The sequence below is a fragment of the Canis aureus genome, chromosome 3 (assembly GCF_053574225.1).
Source record: "Canis aureus isolate CA01 chromosome 3, VMU_Caureus_v.1.0, whole genome shotgun sequence".
Taxonomy (NCBI): domain Eukaryota; kingdom Metazoa; phylum Chordata; class Mammalia; order Carnivora; family Canidae; genus Canis; species Canis aureus.
Window position 1 is genome coordinate 79,063,684 of NC_135613.1, and position 19,125 is coordinate 79,082,808.

The 19,125-nt window shown below is 37.6% G+C and overlaps 2 protein-coding genes across 2 annotated transcripts; both read right to left on the bottom strand.

Moving 5' to 3' along the window:
* Positions 1–6,442: 6,442 nt before the first annotated feature.
* On the bottom strand, positions 6,443–7,378 carry LOC144305861 (olfactory receptor 8B8-like). Its single transcript, XM_077884994.1, has one exon. It carries the CDS (start codon positions 7,376–7,378, stop codon positions 6,443–6,445), a length of 936 nt encoding a protein of 311 aa, XP_077741120.1.
* Positions 7,379–14,716: 7,338 nt separating this feature from the next.
* Positions 14,717–15,649, bottom strand: LOC144305872 (olfactory receptor 8B8-like). The gene has a single exon (XM_077885001.1). It carries the CDS (start codon positions 15,647–15,649, stop codon positions 14,717–14,719), a length of 933 nt encoding a protein of 310 aa, XP_077741127.1.
* Positions 15,650–19,125: the final 3,476 nt, after the last annotated feature.

A 19,125-nucleotide genomic window follows, 5' to 3' on the forward strand; every position in this document is an offset into this window, starting at 1 on the left:
TAGATCTATTCGTTAGGGCACATTTGCTGTCCACCACTTTCACACAAATTTGTCAAATTGCATACGTTCGGTGATTTAGGAAAACTAAGCATCACTTCATGAAAAATGTACAAAATGAATTTTCATTGAGTTGCATTATTAGTATATAAATTAGGATGTGAATGCCCAAGTAGGGCACAGGTACAGTCCTAGCTACAGGCTTCCTGCTTTCCTCCCTCTGAAAGCCCTTCTTTCACAGTAAATGGAGTTTCCCAGTCATTCACCACCGGTGCTGAGCATTACAAGTCTATGCCCACAAAGCCTCTGACCTCAGCTAACCCAACCCCCTGTCACCTCAGCACCCATTATGGTTTATTTTAAACCTTCCCCTCCCTCTGCAGAGGTCCCATCTCTTTACCACCACTAGTGGGTGGTAATCCCTTTCTCTTATTTGATGGAGAAAGACAAAGGGATGGAGGTGTTGAAAATAGTACCAAAGGCGTCCACTCCCATCCAAGGATAATCCAGCTTCCTACATGATCTCCTGTGCCTGCAGGATATGTTACTCAGGCAATCGTCCCTGCTCATTCTCAAGGCTCAGCTTCTCCCTTCTCTACAGGCTACTTCCTCGCAGCTTATCAACATGCCCAACTAAGTCCCTCAATGTAGTTCATGTAGTTCTATTGCTTGTTCATCCTCTAACATCTGCCTTGTCTTTCCTTCTCCTCTTAGCACTGTCTTCTTTCATGTTTAATAGACTTCATTTTTTAGAGCACTTCTAGGTTCACAGCAAAGCTGAGTGGAAAGTGCAGCCCATTTGTGAACCCAGATACCTCTATCCATGCACATACACAACCTCCTCCATTGTCTACATAGTGCACTGCAGTAGTGTACTTATTACAACAGGCAAGCCAAACTGACACATCCTTATCACCCCAAGCCCATACTTATATTAGGGTAATTTTGTATTGTGATGCTATGAGTCTGATAAATGTATAATGGCATGTAACTACCATCATAGTATTAAGCAAAGTAGGTTCACTGCCCTAAAATTCTCCTGTGCTCCACCTATGCATCTATCCCTCCTCCCAAACCCTTGTGGTAACTACTGATATTTTTACTATCTCTGTACTTTTGCCTTTTCTAGATTGTCATACATTTGGAATCATACAGTATGGAGCTTTTTCAGATTGGCTTCTTTCACTTGGTAATATGCATTTATGGCTGTTTCATGTGTTTTGTACATGACAGCACATGTCTTTTGGTGCTGTACCACAGTTTATTTATCCATTCACCTTTTGAAGGACATCTTGGTTGCTTCCAAGGTTTGGCAATTATGAATAAAGCTTCTGTGAACATCAGGTGAGGGTTTTTGTGTAGACATAAGTTTTCAGTACCGTTAGGTAAGTACCTTGAAACACAACTGCTGAATCATATGGTTCAAGTATAATCAGTTTTGTAAGAAACCACTAAATTGTCTTCCAAAGTAACTATACCATTTTCTATTTTTACCAGTAATGAATGAGGGTTCTTTTTGCTCCCCATTCCTGTCAGTATTTAGTGCTGTTAGTGTTTTGGATTTTAGCCATTCTAACAGGTGTCTAATTATTGTTTAAATTTGCAACTCACTAATGACATATGATGTTAAGCATCCTTTTATACTTATTTGCCATCGTATATCTTCTCTTGAGGTTCAAGTCTTTTGCCCATTTTTTAAAACCAAAGTGTTCATTTTCTTATTAAGTTTTAAGAATTCTTTGTATATTTTGGGTAAGTCTTTTATTGGATATGTCTTCTACAAATATTTTCTCCCAGTCTGTGGCTTGTCTTTTCATTCTCTCGGTGGTATATTTCAAAGAACAGAAATTTTTAATTTTAATGAGATCCAGTGTATCAATTCTTTTTATGTAGATTGTGCCTTTTGTGTTGTATCTAAGAAGGCATTGCCAAACCCTAGGTCATCCAGGCATTCTCCAGTTTTATAGTTTGCATTGTCATCTTATAGGGTTTTTGTACCTCTCTTTCTAAAACTAATACATGACCATTGTGGAAAATATAAAAATAATACAAAGTGCAATAGTTAATCTCAGTAAATCTGCAAATTTTCCAAGAAAAAACATGCATATATACATAAGTACATAATATATATGTGTGTATACACATATTAATACATTACACACACACATATATAATGCATTTTTTTGAAAACTGAGATAATCTTCTACATAATATTTGCAATTTGCTTTCTTTACCATGCAATGTATATAGTACATACACATTTTTTCATGCTAATGTTTTCTACAATATAAATTTCAAAATCTACAGTTTCTAATTGAATGCTTCTTCCATGCTGTTTAATCAATTGTCTACTGTTGAACATTTATGTTTCTCCTTTCACACAAACAATACTTAGATGAATGTCCATATATATTGTAATTTATTCATTTAAAAATTTTTAAGTTTCTAGAATATGCCACAGCCTAACATCTTCATCCCTGTTCATACGTTTTAGACTTAATTATTATAATTAAGAAATAAAGGGTGAAACAGTCAACGTACTTGCCTGCAAATTAATTATAGCTTACTTTTTTTGCCACTACAGCTGGAAAATCCCAGGAGGAATTGGGAAGAAAAGAGATGTAGAGATAGCTTTTAGCTATCAGATAAATATTAAGTAAAAAATGTCGCCTTCCATTTCTCCCCTTGTTTAATATATTTCCTGTGGTTTGGAATGGTTACTGTATTCTCAGACCAATAAAAAGTTGAATAAAATTCCACAATAAGAAAAGAAGTCTGTTTAAAATGTAAGTAAATGTTAAAATGTCTATTAATAAATGAAAATCATAAGTTGATTTCAACAGTAAATTTCATGAGTACACAATTTCATGGTGTTTTATTAATTTGGTCATGGGAAATCCTTTATAAATGAATTCTTCTTTAAAGTATTTTATTTATTTTTAGAGACAGAATGTGCAAGCAGAGGAGAGGGGCAGAGGAAGAGGAGAGAGAGAATCTCAAGTAAACTCCAGGCTCAGTGCAGAGCCCCATGTGGGACTCAATCACACAACTCTGAGACCATGATCTGAGCCGAAATCAAAAGTCAGACACTTAACTGACTGAGGCACCCTAAATGAATTCTTTACAAATGAAGTGCCAGAATGACAGTCTGGTTTGCATACTCAGTCACATCAGGAAGGCATTCATTCAAGTTCCCCCACAACTAGTAAGGAAATCTTTGTACACATCACTCATTATATTGTTGGACTAAAGTCCTAATGCTTAATTGCTGGGTCAAAGAGTGAACAAGCATAGGGTTTTTTTTAATACTGTCATCCAAAATAAATCATACATTTCATTCCTATTACAAGTACACAACATGCCTTTTGTCTATAGTCCCATCCAGTACTGGATCTAGTTTTTTGATCTTTGCTAATTTGATAGAATAAAATTACATCTCACTGTTGTTTTAAATTTACATTTTTTTGTTTCTATTAAGGCTGAATTTTTTTCTTGTATTTGTTAACGATACTTCATCATTTGCCATTTACTTATATGCTGAGAACATTGATCACTTAGTTTAACCTGACACCACAAAATCTCCTTTCCAGTAAAGTTTATAAGTGCCCACATATTCCTTTGTCCAGAGACAATTTTAGAATCACAGAATGTTAAGAGTGGAAAGTTCTAAATCACCAGTTATCTACACAAATAATATCATAATCATTTGAAAATAATCCTAAGGTGCATGTTCCTGAATCCTGCCCACAGACATATTCTGATTGAGTAGGTCGGAGATGGAACCAAGAGATCATAATTGTAAATGTTTCCTGAATGATTCTATCACATACCCAAGTAGTAAATTATTAATCCAGTTCAATCCTATTAGTGTGTAAGTCAACAATTGAGACACAATTAACACAGATTTTTTAAATAAATAGAATACCTGGCATAATCCAACCAAGCCTCTTGTCTTGCAGGTTACTTAATCTGAGGTTCTGAAATGAAATGGCGTTACTATACGGTGACGAACACTGAACTACACCCATGTACTATAGTTTGCATCCCAAGCAAAAGGATAACAAACTTTGCAAAACCCTTTTAAATAAATACTATTATTTTTCTCATTTTAAAGTTGAGGAAATGGATATCTTGAAATGTTAAGTAACTTTTTCAGAATCACATAATTAGCAAATGACTGAGCTGAAATTTAAACCCAGGTAGTCTGACACCAGAAACTGTGAGCTTACTCTACTTTGCTGCTAGAAGTCTGCCCAACTCCTCCCCCAGTTCCTTCCCTGCCTCCCTTCCCCCAGTTCCTGCATACATACAGCCATCTAAATAAAACCAAATCAATCTCTGTTTTTTTTTTAATTTTTATTTACTTATGATAGTCACACAGAGAGAGAGAGGCAGAGACATAGGCAGAGGGAGAAGCAGGCTCCATGCACCAGGAGCCCGACGTGGGATTCGATCCTGGGTCTCCAGGATCGCGCCCTGGGCCAAAGGTAGGCGCTAAACCGCTGCGCCACCCAAGGATCCCTCAATCTCTGTTTTTCATCACTGTGCTTTAAGAGAAGATGGAGAAGAAAAGCAATATGAAAGCAAAGTATTAAGAAAATCACTCTAGGAGGGAGAAGTGCTAACAATTCTTTGAGTGACTCTTCTCCCCCCAAATCCCCTTTTTGACTCAAAATTTAAAATCAAATAGGCCAGCATATGTTTGTCCCACCAATACTTGCTGAGCTTTCACTAAGTGCTATACACTCTGCTACCCATTACGGGTATAAGAGAGAATAGATATACATGGTGCCTTTCCTCACAGGGAAGACATATAATCAGACAATTACAAAAGCATATGAAAATTGTTCTCATTACTGTGGCAGGCCTGACTACTTCACTCTGGGAAATACAAAACAGAGCACTTAAACTTTATAAGATGGGTTAGGCGGTTGTTTTCCTTCAGGTGATACCTGAAGTATAAACAGAAAACGAAGAGGGTTAGAAACAGGTAATGAGAGTGTGCTGGAAAAATAGAAATAAAAAGATAATAGATAGATGATAGATGATAGATAGATAGATAGAGATAATAGATAGATAGATGATAGATAGATAGATAGATAGATAATAGATAGATAGATAGATAGATAGATAGATAGATAGATAGATAGATAGAAGGATAGCCAACCAACTATGGAGGGACCATGAGCAAAAATGAATTTTCAAGGAAAGATAGGGAAAGATAAGAAGAAACCTCCTAAATACCCTAAACATTCTCAAATGTTTTTCCTAACATTTTAAAGAGTCCAACTTGGATAAATATGTCTTTCTTACATAACCTACTCCATTGTGGTTAACTATAAATTTTCCTGCAAATGACTTTCTTAAAGTTTTCTTATAATTAAGTAGAGTCAGATTGTACATTTCAAGGGAAAAAGAATATGAGTACAAAGGGATCCATACCTCAATAGGGTCTACACAGAATGCTACCAGCATATATCTGAAGGTCATCTAACATTACCTTCTGTCCAGAAAGACTTCCCAGAGGTTCTGGATAATCTAATACCTAAAGGATGGACAGGCTGAGTGAGGCAAAGAGGGTACATGAGGGTGTTCCTGGTAAGAGCAGAGCTTGTAGGGAAGCATGCAAAAGAACAAGCATTTATTAAATTTGGAAAAGTTCATTGTGAGTTTAGTAGACTACTAGAATAAAGGCATGGAGGTGATGATGACAGAAAGTCAGGCTAGGGATGTGACCAAGATCAAGATATGATCCTTGTTTGGCATAATGTGGAGCTTTGTTTTACCTTGAAGACAACTGCAGGAACAGAGTAAACTAAGGTACATGAGATCTTATGGTAAGCATGGAAAGAACACTCTGGTTGCAGTGCAGAGAACAGATTTCAAGGGATAAAGACAAGAGAGGAAGTGACTTGTCAGGAGGCCAGTTTTCAGATGATAAATGATAGTGTCATGAGGAGAACAAGAATTGTCAGTACTTAATAAATTGGATATAGAGGACAAGCAAAGAGAGAGGAATCAAGGAAGACACCAGTTCGGAGTCTGAGCAGTTGAGTAGAAGATAGTGCCATTCATGATGACAGAGATCGCAGGAAGATAAGACAGTCTGTGAATGTTCTCTCTATGGGATAAGAGGAAAACAATGGGAAGAAAGAAAGAGGAAGGTTGAATAAGTAGGAAGAGAGGAGAGAACATAGTATTGGGCCCCCAATACTATTCTACAAACATCTATTTGCATTAATTTATTCATCCCAATAACACTATAAAGTAATATGATGCCCCCCCATTTTGCAGAGTTTTCACCCTGGGCCTTCAAATTCCATGTCCAACACTCTTTCTATTATACTTAATTTCTTTCAACACAAAAAAACCTCTATAAAGGAACAAAAACAATTTTAAAAGAAAGCCATGTTCATTCTCTTATAATAATTAATACTATTCCAGCTCAGGAAAATGTTTTTCTATTCAAGCTTTTTTTCAGGGCAACCTTAACCTCCTTATTCCTGAGGCTGTAGATCAGAGGATTGAGCATAGGCACCACAATGGTATAGAAAACCGTGGACACTTTCCCCTGGTCCATGGACAAAACAGAAGAAGGATGAAGATACATGAATGCCCCTGACCCAAAGAAAACAGAAACAACAATTATATGTGAGCTACAAGTGCTGAAGGCTTTGGACCTTCCTTCCGTGGAACGGATACGGAGGATGCTGGCAAGGATGAAAGTGTAGGAGACAATGATAGTGAGGCTGGGCACACCAACATCAAAGCCCACAACAATGAGAACCACCAGTTCATTGAGGTGAGTGTTTGTGCAGGAGAGCTCCAGGAGGGGGAGGATGTCACACATGTAGTGATTGATGCTGTTGGCATCACAGAAGGTCAACCTCAGCATGCATCCTGTATGGGCCCAGGCACCAATAAATGCCCCCACATATACAATCATAGCCAGCAGAGAACAGACCTGCGGGGACATGGTGACTGTGTAGAGCAGGGGCTTGCAAATGGCCACATAGCGATCATAGGCCATTACTGTCAACACATAGCACTCTGCGCTAACAAAGAAGCAGTAGAAAAAGAGCTGCGTCATGCATCCTGCGTAAGAGATGGTGTTCAGCTTTGACACAAAGTTTACCAACAGTTTTGGGGTGATGACGGAAGAATAACAGAGATCAATAAATGATAAATTAAAGAGGAAATAGTACATGGGGGTGTGAAGGTGAGAATTCAGTCCAATTAGAGCAACCAAGCCCAGGTTTCCTGTCACAGTGACAATGTAGATTCCTAGGAAAAGGAAGAACAGGGGCAGCTGAATCTCTGAATATTTGGTTAAACCCACAAGGATAAACTCAGTGACTAAGGAACTGTTTCCCATATCCATGCTCTTCCAGTAGGATCTGAAAGATAGGAGAGTAGAATCACATTGAGAAAGAATCCATATTTCCTATGCAATCCCATGCCCAGTCCAATCCGGAGCCAAAAAGCCAAAAGACTCTGCTGAAGTTTAGCTGTTTTATAGAAAGCTGGATCTGGCTCTGCTCATACAAGGAAGACAAGTATCTGGGAGGCATCAACATACTTTCAAGTAACAATGGGAGAATTATTTCAAGAGGGGAAGAAGCGCAGAAATTTGTCATCTTTTCTCTGCTTTAGTTTGTCACTTGTATTTTTTATTCCTTCATTTACTCCAGTTTGTACTTTTGATCTTTAATCAGCACACACTGGCTACCTGTGCTGGCCACAGATCCAGATCGGACACTGTGTAGGAGATCATGAGTGCAGAGACTCTGGTTTCCCAAGCACACACAGTAAGAAAAGTCATTAAGTCAGGAATGGAAGCTGGGTCTCCTTCATAGGAAATTCTCTAAGGGGCAGAAAAGATTGGAGACAATCCTTCTGCAAACCCCATTAGCTCAGCACTATATCTAATCTCTACTTTCTTCCTATGCAGATCCTGTGATCAGCTGTGCCCAGGGCCAGAGCTGGTAATAGCAGAACAGTTTATTACTTTCCATAGTTCTGGGTTTTGAAAAACATAAAAACATAAGGGTTCAATGCTCACTCTTCTTTCCCTAGTGGCATCACAGCTACCTTGTGGTTTTCTCTCCAGCACTGATCTCCAAAAAGAAAGTTCTGCTGCTATGGATGGCAATAGAGCCCAACCAAATACTTTGACTTCCATTTGTGTGGAGGGCTCAGAGCATTTATAATCTCAGTCTTCAACTTGCTCTGAGACTCATTCAGACAAAGATCATTATTTTTAATAATGATTTTACCCAGAGGTGATCATTAAACTACAAAAATAAATAAAAGAATATTAACAGCTCTCTTGATTTTCAACATAATAACAGAGAGCATCATGTATATGATCTTATTCTGAGCTTGGAGGTCTCAGGGGTTTGATACAGGGACTTTCCCAGGAGACTCCATAGTTTAAACCCTTTGGGAAGGGCAGGTGTATAAAACTGTACATGGATGAAGATGCTTATATCTTGATGTCTTTGGAAGCTCATATTGTACTCAAAATTGCATATTCTTCTGGAATAAATGAGGTAGAGATCTTTTTTCTCTCTCATAGTGCCTCTTTGGCTGTTAGAGACAAATGCTAACACATAGCTAATTATATTTTAAATACCTATAAAAATAATACATGTACATACATATCCTTCCACACATATATATTGTTAACATCATGGCATACTTGATCATATGATTAATGGTTTGTATCTTTTAGACACCATTGCCTTCTGTTCCTTTTTCTTGGCACTCTCTTTCCTGTTTTAGCTCCCCTTCATCCATCATGCCCAGTCATTTATGTTTACAACTTACAACATCATTCCTTATTTTCCTAAATGCTGATATAACCAAATAGATTTATAAGGGCTTTCCAATTGACTACAAACTACATATTTTTAAAAATTTATTTATGAGAGACACAGAGACAGAGAGAGAGAGACAGAGAGAGACAGAGACACAGGCAGAGGGAGAAGCAGACTCCATGCAAGGAGCCTGACATGGGACTCGATCCGGAATCTCCAGGATCACGCCCTGGAATGAAGGTGGCGCTAAACCACTGAGCCACCCGAGCTGCCCAAAACTACATATTTTTTTTACCTTTTGCTTTTGTCATTTAATAATATTTCACTAAAATCTCCCAAAATTCTATGTTTGGACATGTCATAACTTTAACAACAATACCACATTGATAGAATTCTATAATTTTTCCATTTTTATCACCAAAAGCAATGATAAAATAGTCATGATTGTGCATACATTTTGATATACAATACTTTTATTTCAGTGGGAAAGATTCCCATAATATTCTTTTAATTAATTTCATATGTTTTTTCCCAAATACTATAATAATTCATATCTCTGCAAGCAATGTATAAAACTACTCCCCCTCCCCAATTACATTAATGAACAGATCATTTAAACTGAAAGTCAACAAGGGAACAGTGGCCTTAAATGATACATTGGACCAGATGGACTTAACATACATATTGAGGATATTCCATTCTCCAACACCAGAATGCATATTCTTTTCTAGACCACACAGAACATTCTCCAGAATAGATCACATATTAGCCTACAAAACAATTCTCAATAAATTCAAGAAGATTAAAGTCATACCATGCATCCGTCCTAACAACAATGCTATGAAACTAGAAGTCCACCACAAGAAAAAAATCTGGAAAGACCACAAATACATGTAGGTTAAAGAACATCCTACTAAACAATGAATGGGTCAACCAGGAAATAAAAAATAAATAAAAAATGGATGGAAATGAATGAAAATGAAAACGCCATGGTCCAAAATTTTGGGGATGAAGCAAAAGTGGTCATAAGAGGGGAGTGTATAGCAATATAGGAAAAAGCAAAAAAAATCTCAAGTAAACAACCTAACCTTATACCTTAAAGGAGCTGGAAAAATAATAAATAAAACCTAAAGCCAGGAGCACCTGGGTGGCTCAGTAGTTGAGCATCTGTCTTTGGCTCAGGGTGTGATCCCAGGGTCCTGGGATCAAGTCCCGCATCAGGCTCCCTAGAAGGAGCCTGCTTCTCCCTCTGCCTGTGTCTCTGCCTCTCTCTCTGTGTCTCTCATGAATAAATAAATAAAAATCTTTAAAAAAAAACCCCAAAAACCTAAAACCAGCAGAAGGAAATAAATAATAAAGATTAGAGCAGAAAGAAGTGTGATTAAAAAAAAAAAAAAAAGGAAAAAACCACCAATAGATCAATGAGACCAAGAGTTGGTTCTTTGAAAAAATAAAATTGATAAACCTATAGCCAGGCTTATAAAGAAAAAAAAAGAAAGGGCTCAAGTGAATGAAATAACAAACAAGAGAAGAGAAATAACCACATCATGAAAATACAAAGGAGTATAAAGGAATATGAAAAATTTTATTCAACAAATTGGATAACCTGGGAGAAACAGATAAATTCCTAGAAACATATAAACTACCCAAACTGAAACAGGAAGAAATAGAAAATTTGAGTAGACCAAAAACCAGCAAAGAAATTGAATCAGTAATCAAAAAATTCTCAATGAAAAAAGTCTAGGACTGGAGGACTTCATAGGCGAATTCTACCAAACTTTTAGAGTTCTCCTCCTCCTTCTCCTTCTCCTTCTCCTTCTCCTTCTCTTTCTTCTTCAGATTTTATTTCCTTATGTGAGAGAGAGAAAGAGCACAAGCAGAGGGAGAAGCAGAAGGAGAAGGAGAAGCAGACTCCCCACTGAGCAGAAAGCCTGATGCAGGACTTGATCCCAAGACCCTGAGATCATGACCTGAGACGAGGCCAGACGCTTAACTGACCGAGCCACCAGGTGCCCCACTACCTATTCTTAAACTATTCCAAAATATAAAAAAAGAAGGGAAACTTCCAAATTTATTCTATGAGTCCAGCATTACCTTGATACCAAAACCAGATAAAGACACCGCTTAAAAAAGAGAGAGAGAGAAAAGAGAACTACAGGCCAATATCCCTGATGAACATAGATACAAAATTCTCAGTAAAATACTAGCAACCCGAATCTAACAACACATTAACTGAAAGTTATCTGAGGGGAGGTAGGTGGGGGGGATGGATTAATAGATGATGGGGATTAGGGTGTGCACTGGTTGTGATGAGCACTGGGTGTTGTATGAAAGTGTTGAATCACTATATTATGAACCTGAAACCAATATTACATTGTATGTTAATTAACTGGAATTTAAATTAAAACTTTTTTTAAAAGTGGGTTGCATCTCATGCTGTAGTTGTTACATAGTAATCATAAAACACAAGACCTGAAGACTGTGTGTGTGTGTATGTGTATAGGAAGGCAGTATAAAGAGAAGTTGATGATGGAGATCTAAAAATTTGGGGTTCAGAAATTAAGGGAACATGGAACTCAAAACCCTCTTTACTTTTTTTTTTTAACAGTCCTTAACTACTGTGCACACTGATCGTTCCAAATTTAATCCTAAACAGCAACGACAGCTTACTTAGAGAAAGTGTCGATTAACCAAAATCAGGATGTAATCAGGGAACTTTCTTTAACTAAGAGGACCGTGTTCTGTTAGGCATTGAAACTCGAAGTGTTCACACTGACTTAGAAACAGCTCTTAGTTCACAGGCACAGGTGAATCTCGTGGCTTACCTGTTTAATGCTCAGCTGTCCAATTTCAACACAGTCATACATACTTTCATTATTTCATTAGTGCCATTCAGATAACTCAAAAAAGCAAGAATTGTTAAGGAAAACTCTACATTTTACGTGTAAAACACCCTGACTTGATTCCCTTCCTTTGAGAGAAGTCCAAATAGACACAGGGAGCTTGATTTCTAACTAAAAGTTATAGTTAAGTCACTTTATTTATTTATTTTTTTAAGATTTTATTCATTCATTTGAGAAAGACAGAGAATGAGTGGGGGTGGAGGAGGGCAAAGAGAGAGGGAAAAGCAGACTCCCAGCTGAGCAGGGAGCCTGATGGGGGCTTGATCTCAGGACCCCAGGATCATGACCTGATCCGAAGGCAGACATTTAACCAACCGAGACACTCAGGCCCCCCTAAGTCTCTTTCTTTTAAACTTTGCCAAAATAGATTTTACAAGTTTTATTTAAACTTTTGGTAGTTACTTTTTTCAAAAATAATCTAAGAAAATGGACACTAATTTGAAAGAAATTTTACCTTCTCTAAATGCAACAGATTTAATTTGTATTTTCAGTCCTCTTGAATGAAAGTTTAGTGACCAGGTTTAACACTTTCTTGGGGCCACCTCAAATAGTGATTAAATATATAACAGAATGGATGCAACTCTGCAATATCTACAGAGGTCCCAAAAATAGCACAAATATTATTTACTTATGTAGATGCACTTCAGTCTCAATAAGGAAAACAATTTTATCAAAAGGGACAGTAAGGTGCTTGGGTGTCTCAGTTGGTTGCACATGCAACTCTTGATTTCAGCTCAGGTCATGATCTCAGGATCGTGAGATTGAGCCCTTCTTGGAGTTCCATGCTGGGCTTGATACCTACTTGGTATTCTCTGTCTCCCTCTCTTCCTCTGCCCCTCCTCCTCCCTCTCTCTCTCGAAAAAAAAAAAGAGAGAGAGAGAGAACAATAAATAAATCTTAAAAAAAGAATGAAATAAAACACCAACTTAGATCAACCATTTTATATAAATAAAACTTAGATGAAAAGCATATTAATAATGGAGTAAGGAGATGTGGTATGAGAAGTCATGCAAAGCGTAAGTTTAGCAATGCCAAACATCTACAACAAGCAAACATACCAGTCTTGCCAACTTTCACAACATCTACAACTTTTTTTTAAGATTTTAATTTATTTATTCAAGAGAGCCACATAGAGAGAGGCAGAGACACAGGCAGAGGGAGAAACAGGCTCCCTGAGGGGAGCTCAATGTGGGACTTGATCCCTGGACTCCAGGATCATGGCCTGAGCCAAAGGCAGATGCTCAACCACTGAGCTACCCAGGCATCCCTCATGACATCTACATCTTAAGTGGATATTAGAAAGCAAGTAAAATTGTAAATATTATTAGTTATCTTACAAAATGTTGACATTGTCGCTTAGTTTAGATCAAGGATTTTTAGAATAAAAATTTTTGGCCTCTTTTCTCCAAAGAAAAACAACATCCTATAACAGAAAAGACATTGTCATAATTTAATTTATTCACCAAAAGTTTCTTTGAAATTATTGTTGCTTCCTTAATCACAACTTGAGGGTATTATATCTTAAATTCATAAGAAGTAGCATCTAGAAGTCAACAAAAAACAGGAGTGACTTAGTTCTTTTTTTTATGTCCTCAAGTCCTAGGGAGGTTAACTTTTTTTTTTGTTTTTTTAATATCAAATAACTTGAGAAATCCTGTGATCCTCATATTTCTAGGGCCTTCCAGGAAGACATGGAGAATCATAAGAAGGGACTTTTACCACATATCATTTTGCTTTCCAGATTCCTTCTTCCTAACTTGAGTATTAATTACTACTTACTGCTTTATCTTTTGAAATGACCTCTATCTACCTGGTCCCACAAATGTGACTACCGCTTTTACCCTTCATTCCACCAAACACTACTGCTGTATGCTCACTGTACATTATAAATTTTATGAAAGCTTTATAGACTATATTTTTACAGCACAGTATAGAGCAGGATTAAAACTGAGATTGAAATGTGGTTTCTAAATCCTCCATGACCATTCTGTACACCGAGACCTTTTATTTATTGGCCATGTGTCTTGTTGAGCCATGGCCTAATTATATGTTCTGAGATCCTTTCTCTCCTCTGTCTTGCTCGGTGAATTACAAGTATGCATGAACATTCCAAATTCATTTTATTTTTTAAATTTATTTATTTATTTATTTATTTATTTATATTCCAGTTAGTTAATATACAGCATAATTATTAGTGTCAGGTGTACAATATAGTGATTTAACTATTCCATACATCACCTGGTGTTCATCACAAGTATATTTCTTAATTCCTATCATCAAGTTCATTTTATTTTAATTTTGAAAAAGTAACATTTCATTTGAGCCAGTCCTTTCTGAACTGTACTTGCCAGCGGAGCTTCCCCTTTTCCAAGGGGAAAAAAAGAAAAACATCAGAATGTTTTCCTAAACAAATAAACAATCGAAAGCAATACCCATCCTGAGAGAAATTCATGTATCATCCTGGAACAAAGCGGAGTCAGTTTTGAAATCAGAAATGCTTTCTTGTTTTCCATGCTTATGGAAACAAAAAGTAATAGAATAAAGTAGAAGCAAAGTACACTACAGAGTAGTAGATTTGAAACCAGAAGGCTGAGACTTTAGTCTATACTTTTCATTCAGAAGACAGACAGCTGTAAGTCACTAGCTACTCTGAGCTTTACTTTCCAATCCATGCAATAAACATATTCCAGAAAGAAAAATAAAAGTTCACTATGATAAAGAAAAAAAAATAGATAATAAGCTTATTTCTTAATATTATTACTAACTGAAAAAAGGGGAGAAGAAAGTGTGCAAATGGAGAAGAAAGAAGCCTACTCTACAAAAAGTAAAAATATGATGTTGTTGGGGAAAAAAAAGTAAAAATAAATTATAGAGAGAAGATTCTCCTTTCCTTCAACATGATAAGAAAGAAATAGGATAAGAAGGTTGCCAATGAAATTACCGTAATTAAAAACAGAAGCTCCCTGTCTTTTGACTAACTAGAGACGCTGTTTATGATCAAAACTGCCTCCTACTCAGAGTTTTTCTCACAGAACATTTAACATCTTTATTTCTCAAGCTGTAAATGAACGGGTTCATCAAGGGAACCACATTGGTATAAAAGACAGAGGAGATTTTCCCCTCATCCATAGACCCAACAGAAGATGGTTTAAGATACATAAATGCACCTGATCCAAAGAACAAAGAAACAGCAATTATGTGGGAACTGCAGGTGCTGAAAGCTTTGGACCTGCCTTCAGTGGAGCTGATGCGCAGGATGCTGGAAAGGATGAAACCATAAGACACAAAGATGGTGACAGTGGGCACAATGATGTTGACGCCCACCACAATGAAAACCACCAACTCATTCACATACGTGCTGGTGCAGGAGAGCTGGAGCAGAGGGAGGATGTCACAAAAATAATGGTTGATGGTGTTTGCATCACAGAAGGTCAGTCTCAGCATGCATCCAGTGTGGGCCATGGCACCTGAGAATGCCATCAAATATGAACCAAGCATAAGGAGGGAACACACTTTAGAGGACATGGCAACATTATACAAAAGTGGGTTACAGATGGCCACATAGCGATCATAGGCCATGGATGTCAGCACATAGCATTCAGAAATGCCAAAAAAACAGAAAAAGTAAAGCTGGGTCATGCACCCCCTGTAGGAGATGATATTCTTCTTGGATATAAAGTTAGTCAGCATTTTGGGTGTAAACACAGAAGAATAACAGAAGTCTATGAAGGACAAATTGAAGAGGAAAAAGTACATGGGGGTGTGGAGGTGTGAATTCAACCCAATTAGAGTGATCAAGCCTAAATTTCCCAGCACAGTGACCACATACATGAGTAGAAACAGGCAGAACAGGGGGAGCTGGAGATCTGGTAGGTCTGTGAGCCCCACCAGAATGAATTCAGTCACAAAAGAAGCATTTCCAGGAGGCATTCTTCTCTAAAGGGATCTGTCTGTACAGAAAAATAGTTACATTAAGAAACAACTCAACTCTTCTTGCAAGATCTTATACAAAAGAGAGTGTGTATATTGGGAATGCCTGAGACTAGCCCAACATGGACCCAAAGAATTTTACCACTACCATGATATGAAGGGACTCTAACTCTCCCTTTATTAAAGCCTTTATAAGATAAATATAGCAAAGGGCATCTCAAACTTAGCCTAGAGAGGCAGGTCCAACGACGGACCTCTGGACACACCAATGGAGAAGAGAGAAGTTGGGACCAGGACAGAATTATCCTTCTCACATCTCACCATTTTGTTCATTCACTTCACCCTCTCCTCACCCGTAAAATAAGTGGCAGAAACCGTAGCAACCCTGTGCTGGCCTCAAGTGCAAATTATACTTGATGGAGTGAGAATTAAGAACACTGCTTCTGGGGCAGCCTGGGTGGCTCAGCGGTTTGGCGCCTGCTTTCAGCCCAGGGCATGATCCTGGAGACCCAGGATCAAGTCCCATATCGGGCTCCCTGCATGGAGTCTGCTTCTCCCTCTGCCTGTGTCTCTGCCTCTCTCTCTATCTGTGTCTCTCATGAATAAATAAATAAAATCCTTAAAAAAAAAAAAAAGAACACTGCTTCTGACCTAAATAAGGGACCAGAGTCCAGGGGAGGCTGAGTTACTGCCCCAAGTCACAGAGTAAAAGCCATAAATCCAGGAGTGAGAGTTCCATCCCTGAAGAGGGCACTTACTGGTGGAGATACTGAACCCTCTAATCTCTGAATATCCTCTTATCTTCCTCGAACACATTCCCCTGCCAACTTCACTTGAATGTCAATACTGCACAAAATAGGAAAGAGAGTGGCATATCTCAGAGCTCTGAACTTTCATCTCAAAACAAAGAATGCGTTATTATAAATGGAATTCAGATACTCACGCTCCTTAGGTAAGAAAAGCTCCATGTTCTCTTATCCCTGGTATTTACCCCTGTGGTCCTGGAAAGGCAATTTCAGGCTCTGAGGCTTTGGTTCTAATAGGATTCAGCCTGACTTAAATTCGGATATACCCTTGAAATATTTCTGATCATAATTTCTGATTATGACTTCAAGTCTACTTGGGAAGCAGAGAAAAATAAAGATTTTATTATTACCACACTTACTACTTGATTGGACATAGTTTAAAATGTGTTTCAGGATATAATGCACTTAGTTATAAATAGGGTAGAGGCTTGCTTAGTGTTTTCCTCAGGGAACAGATTTTATGTGTAAAAGAATAAGGAGACATGTACCTTGGGCCATGACATGTCTTTAGCTCCTAAGGGACTCAATATTTCACTCATTTTCACTTCTCTCTAGGGATTGTACATCCTTAGATTCAAAGTAAAGTCCCATCTCCCCTTTACCTTCATCTCTGAAGGGAAATCTACTGTGTTGTTCTATCCCTTCTTTGTCCTCATATCCTAAATGGAATTTTTTTCTGAAAGGGTTCTGCCTCCAGGCTTCCTTATTTCTAGACCTCAAAGTTTTCAAGTATTAGAATAACTCACCTGTTCTCTCTCCTGAAGTATCTCTAAAATAATTTGCAAAACATTTTTAACTAAAAAATAATAAATAATAATAAAAAAATTTGCAGTACTATATGTTCCTTCTCAAGTTTACACTTTAATAACCTATTGGAAATTTGTACCTGATCTGCTATCATTTTATGCAACATTTCAGCAACTGGGGTTATCAATTTCTTTTCATCACAGAAAACAATAGGGTCAATGGAGTTAGAGGGTATGTGTATGAATTCTATCTGCCTACTTCCACTCTTACAGTAATACCTCGGGCAGGTTACTTAATTTCTCTTTCTGTGGTTCATTTTTGTAAAATAAGGATGATAGAAATAGAATTTCTTTCATTGGGTTGGTGTGATAATTAAATTTTTATTTTATATTTTTAAAGTTTTTATTTATTTATTTGAGAATATATTTCATTTTATTATGTTATCTTATAAAGAGCTACTTGTTAATCTGAACATTTATTTTGGACCTCTTTACTTCTATCCTTCTTAAACCAATTACACTTAGTTAACATAATACTAGTTTTAGGTGTGCAATATAGTGACTCAACACTTCCATACAACATGCGGTGCTCATCATGGCAGGTGCACTCCTTAATCTCCATCACCTATTTCATTCCTCCCCTCTGAGAATCAGCAGTTTGTTCTCTCTCTCTCTCTCTCTCCCTTTAGTAATATGGTTAGAACAGTGCCTGGCATATAATAGTCAATAAATGTCAGTGATCATTATTTATGTCCTCATGAATACATCATAATATTCATCAGACATTTTTTCCCCTTAATTCCTATGTTCTCCTATAAACTATACAAGTTCTATAAGGACGAACATCTCCTCTGTCTTGCTTAGTACTTTGCTTTTGGGGTTAAGATCAGTGTAGAGCATGTTGAAGAAATTCAATAATATTTCTGAAAATCATGTTGTTCTTTGGCCTGAACCTTCAGAAAACATTCCACATGTCTCACATGCTAAGCAATGTGTCCACAATGACCTCCGTCCTTGTCCCTCAGCCACCACATATCCTCCTAGATTTTAACTGAATCAGACTGCTCAGCTGTAGTACCTCCTATTATTCTAGCATCTCTCCATATAATTCCTCTTATTCTGTCGTGATCCTCTTACACTGTTGCTAGAATAAGCTTCAAAAGCTAAGCTCTGTCTCTCCTTAGTTTAAGAGCCTTCACTCGTTTTCCATTACCCATTGGGCAGTTGAAATTTTGTAATAAAAGTATGAGTCTCAAAATTAAGAATAAGTCTTGGATAAAATTAAAGAAGAAACCGAGTCAGAGTTATATTTAGGAAGCCTTGAAAGAACTATTTTGATTGATTTATTTTTTTTTAAATTTTTATTTATCTATGATAGTCACACAGAGAGGGATAGAGAGAGAGAGAGGCAGAGACACAGGCAGAGGGAGAAGCAGGCTCCATGCACCGGGAGCCTGACGTGGGATTCGATCCCCAGTCTCCAGGATCGCGCCCTGGGCCAAAGGCAGGCGCCAAACCGCTGCGCCACCCAGGGATCCCTTGATTGATTTAATAAGTATTTTGCTCACATTAGGTGTTTTCTTTTTAAAGTTATTTATTTATTTGAAAGAGAAAGAGAGCATGAGCAGGGAGGAGAGGCAGAGGGAACGGGAGAAGCAGGCTCCCTGCTGAGCAGGGAGCCCAATGCAGGGCTTGATCCCAGGATCCCAGGATCATGACCTGTGCCAAAGGCAGACTCCCAACTGACTGAGCCATCCAGGTGCCCCCACATTAAGTGTTGCACAAACATGTAGCCTTCTTACAAATATAAGAAAAAATATTGGAGGATGTTTCTATTTCAAAGACCATAGGGTATACTGAACAATGATCATAGTCCAGGTGAACCAAAGATAATGGTTAAAATTTACATGTAAATCTGCACAAA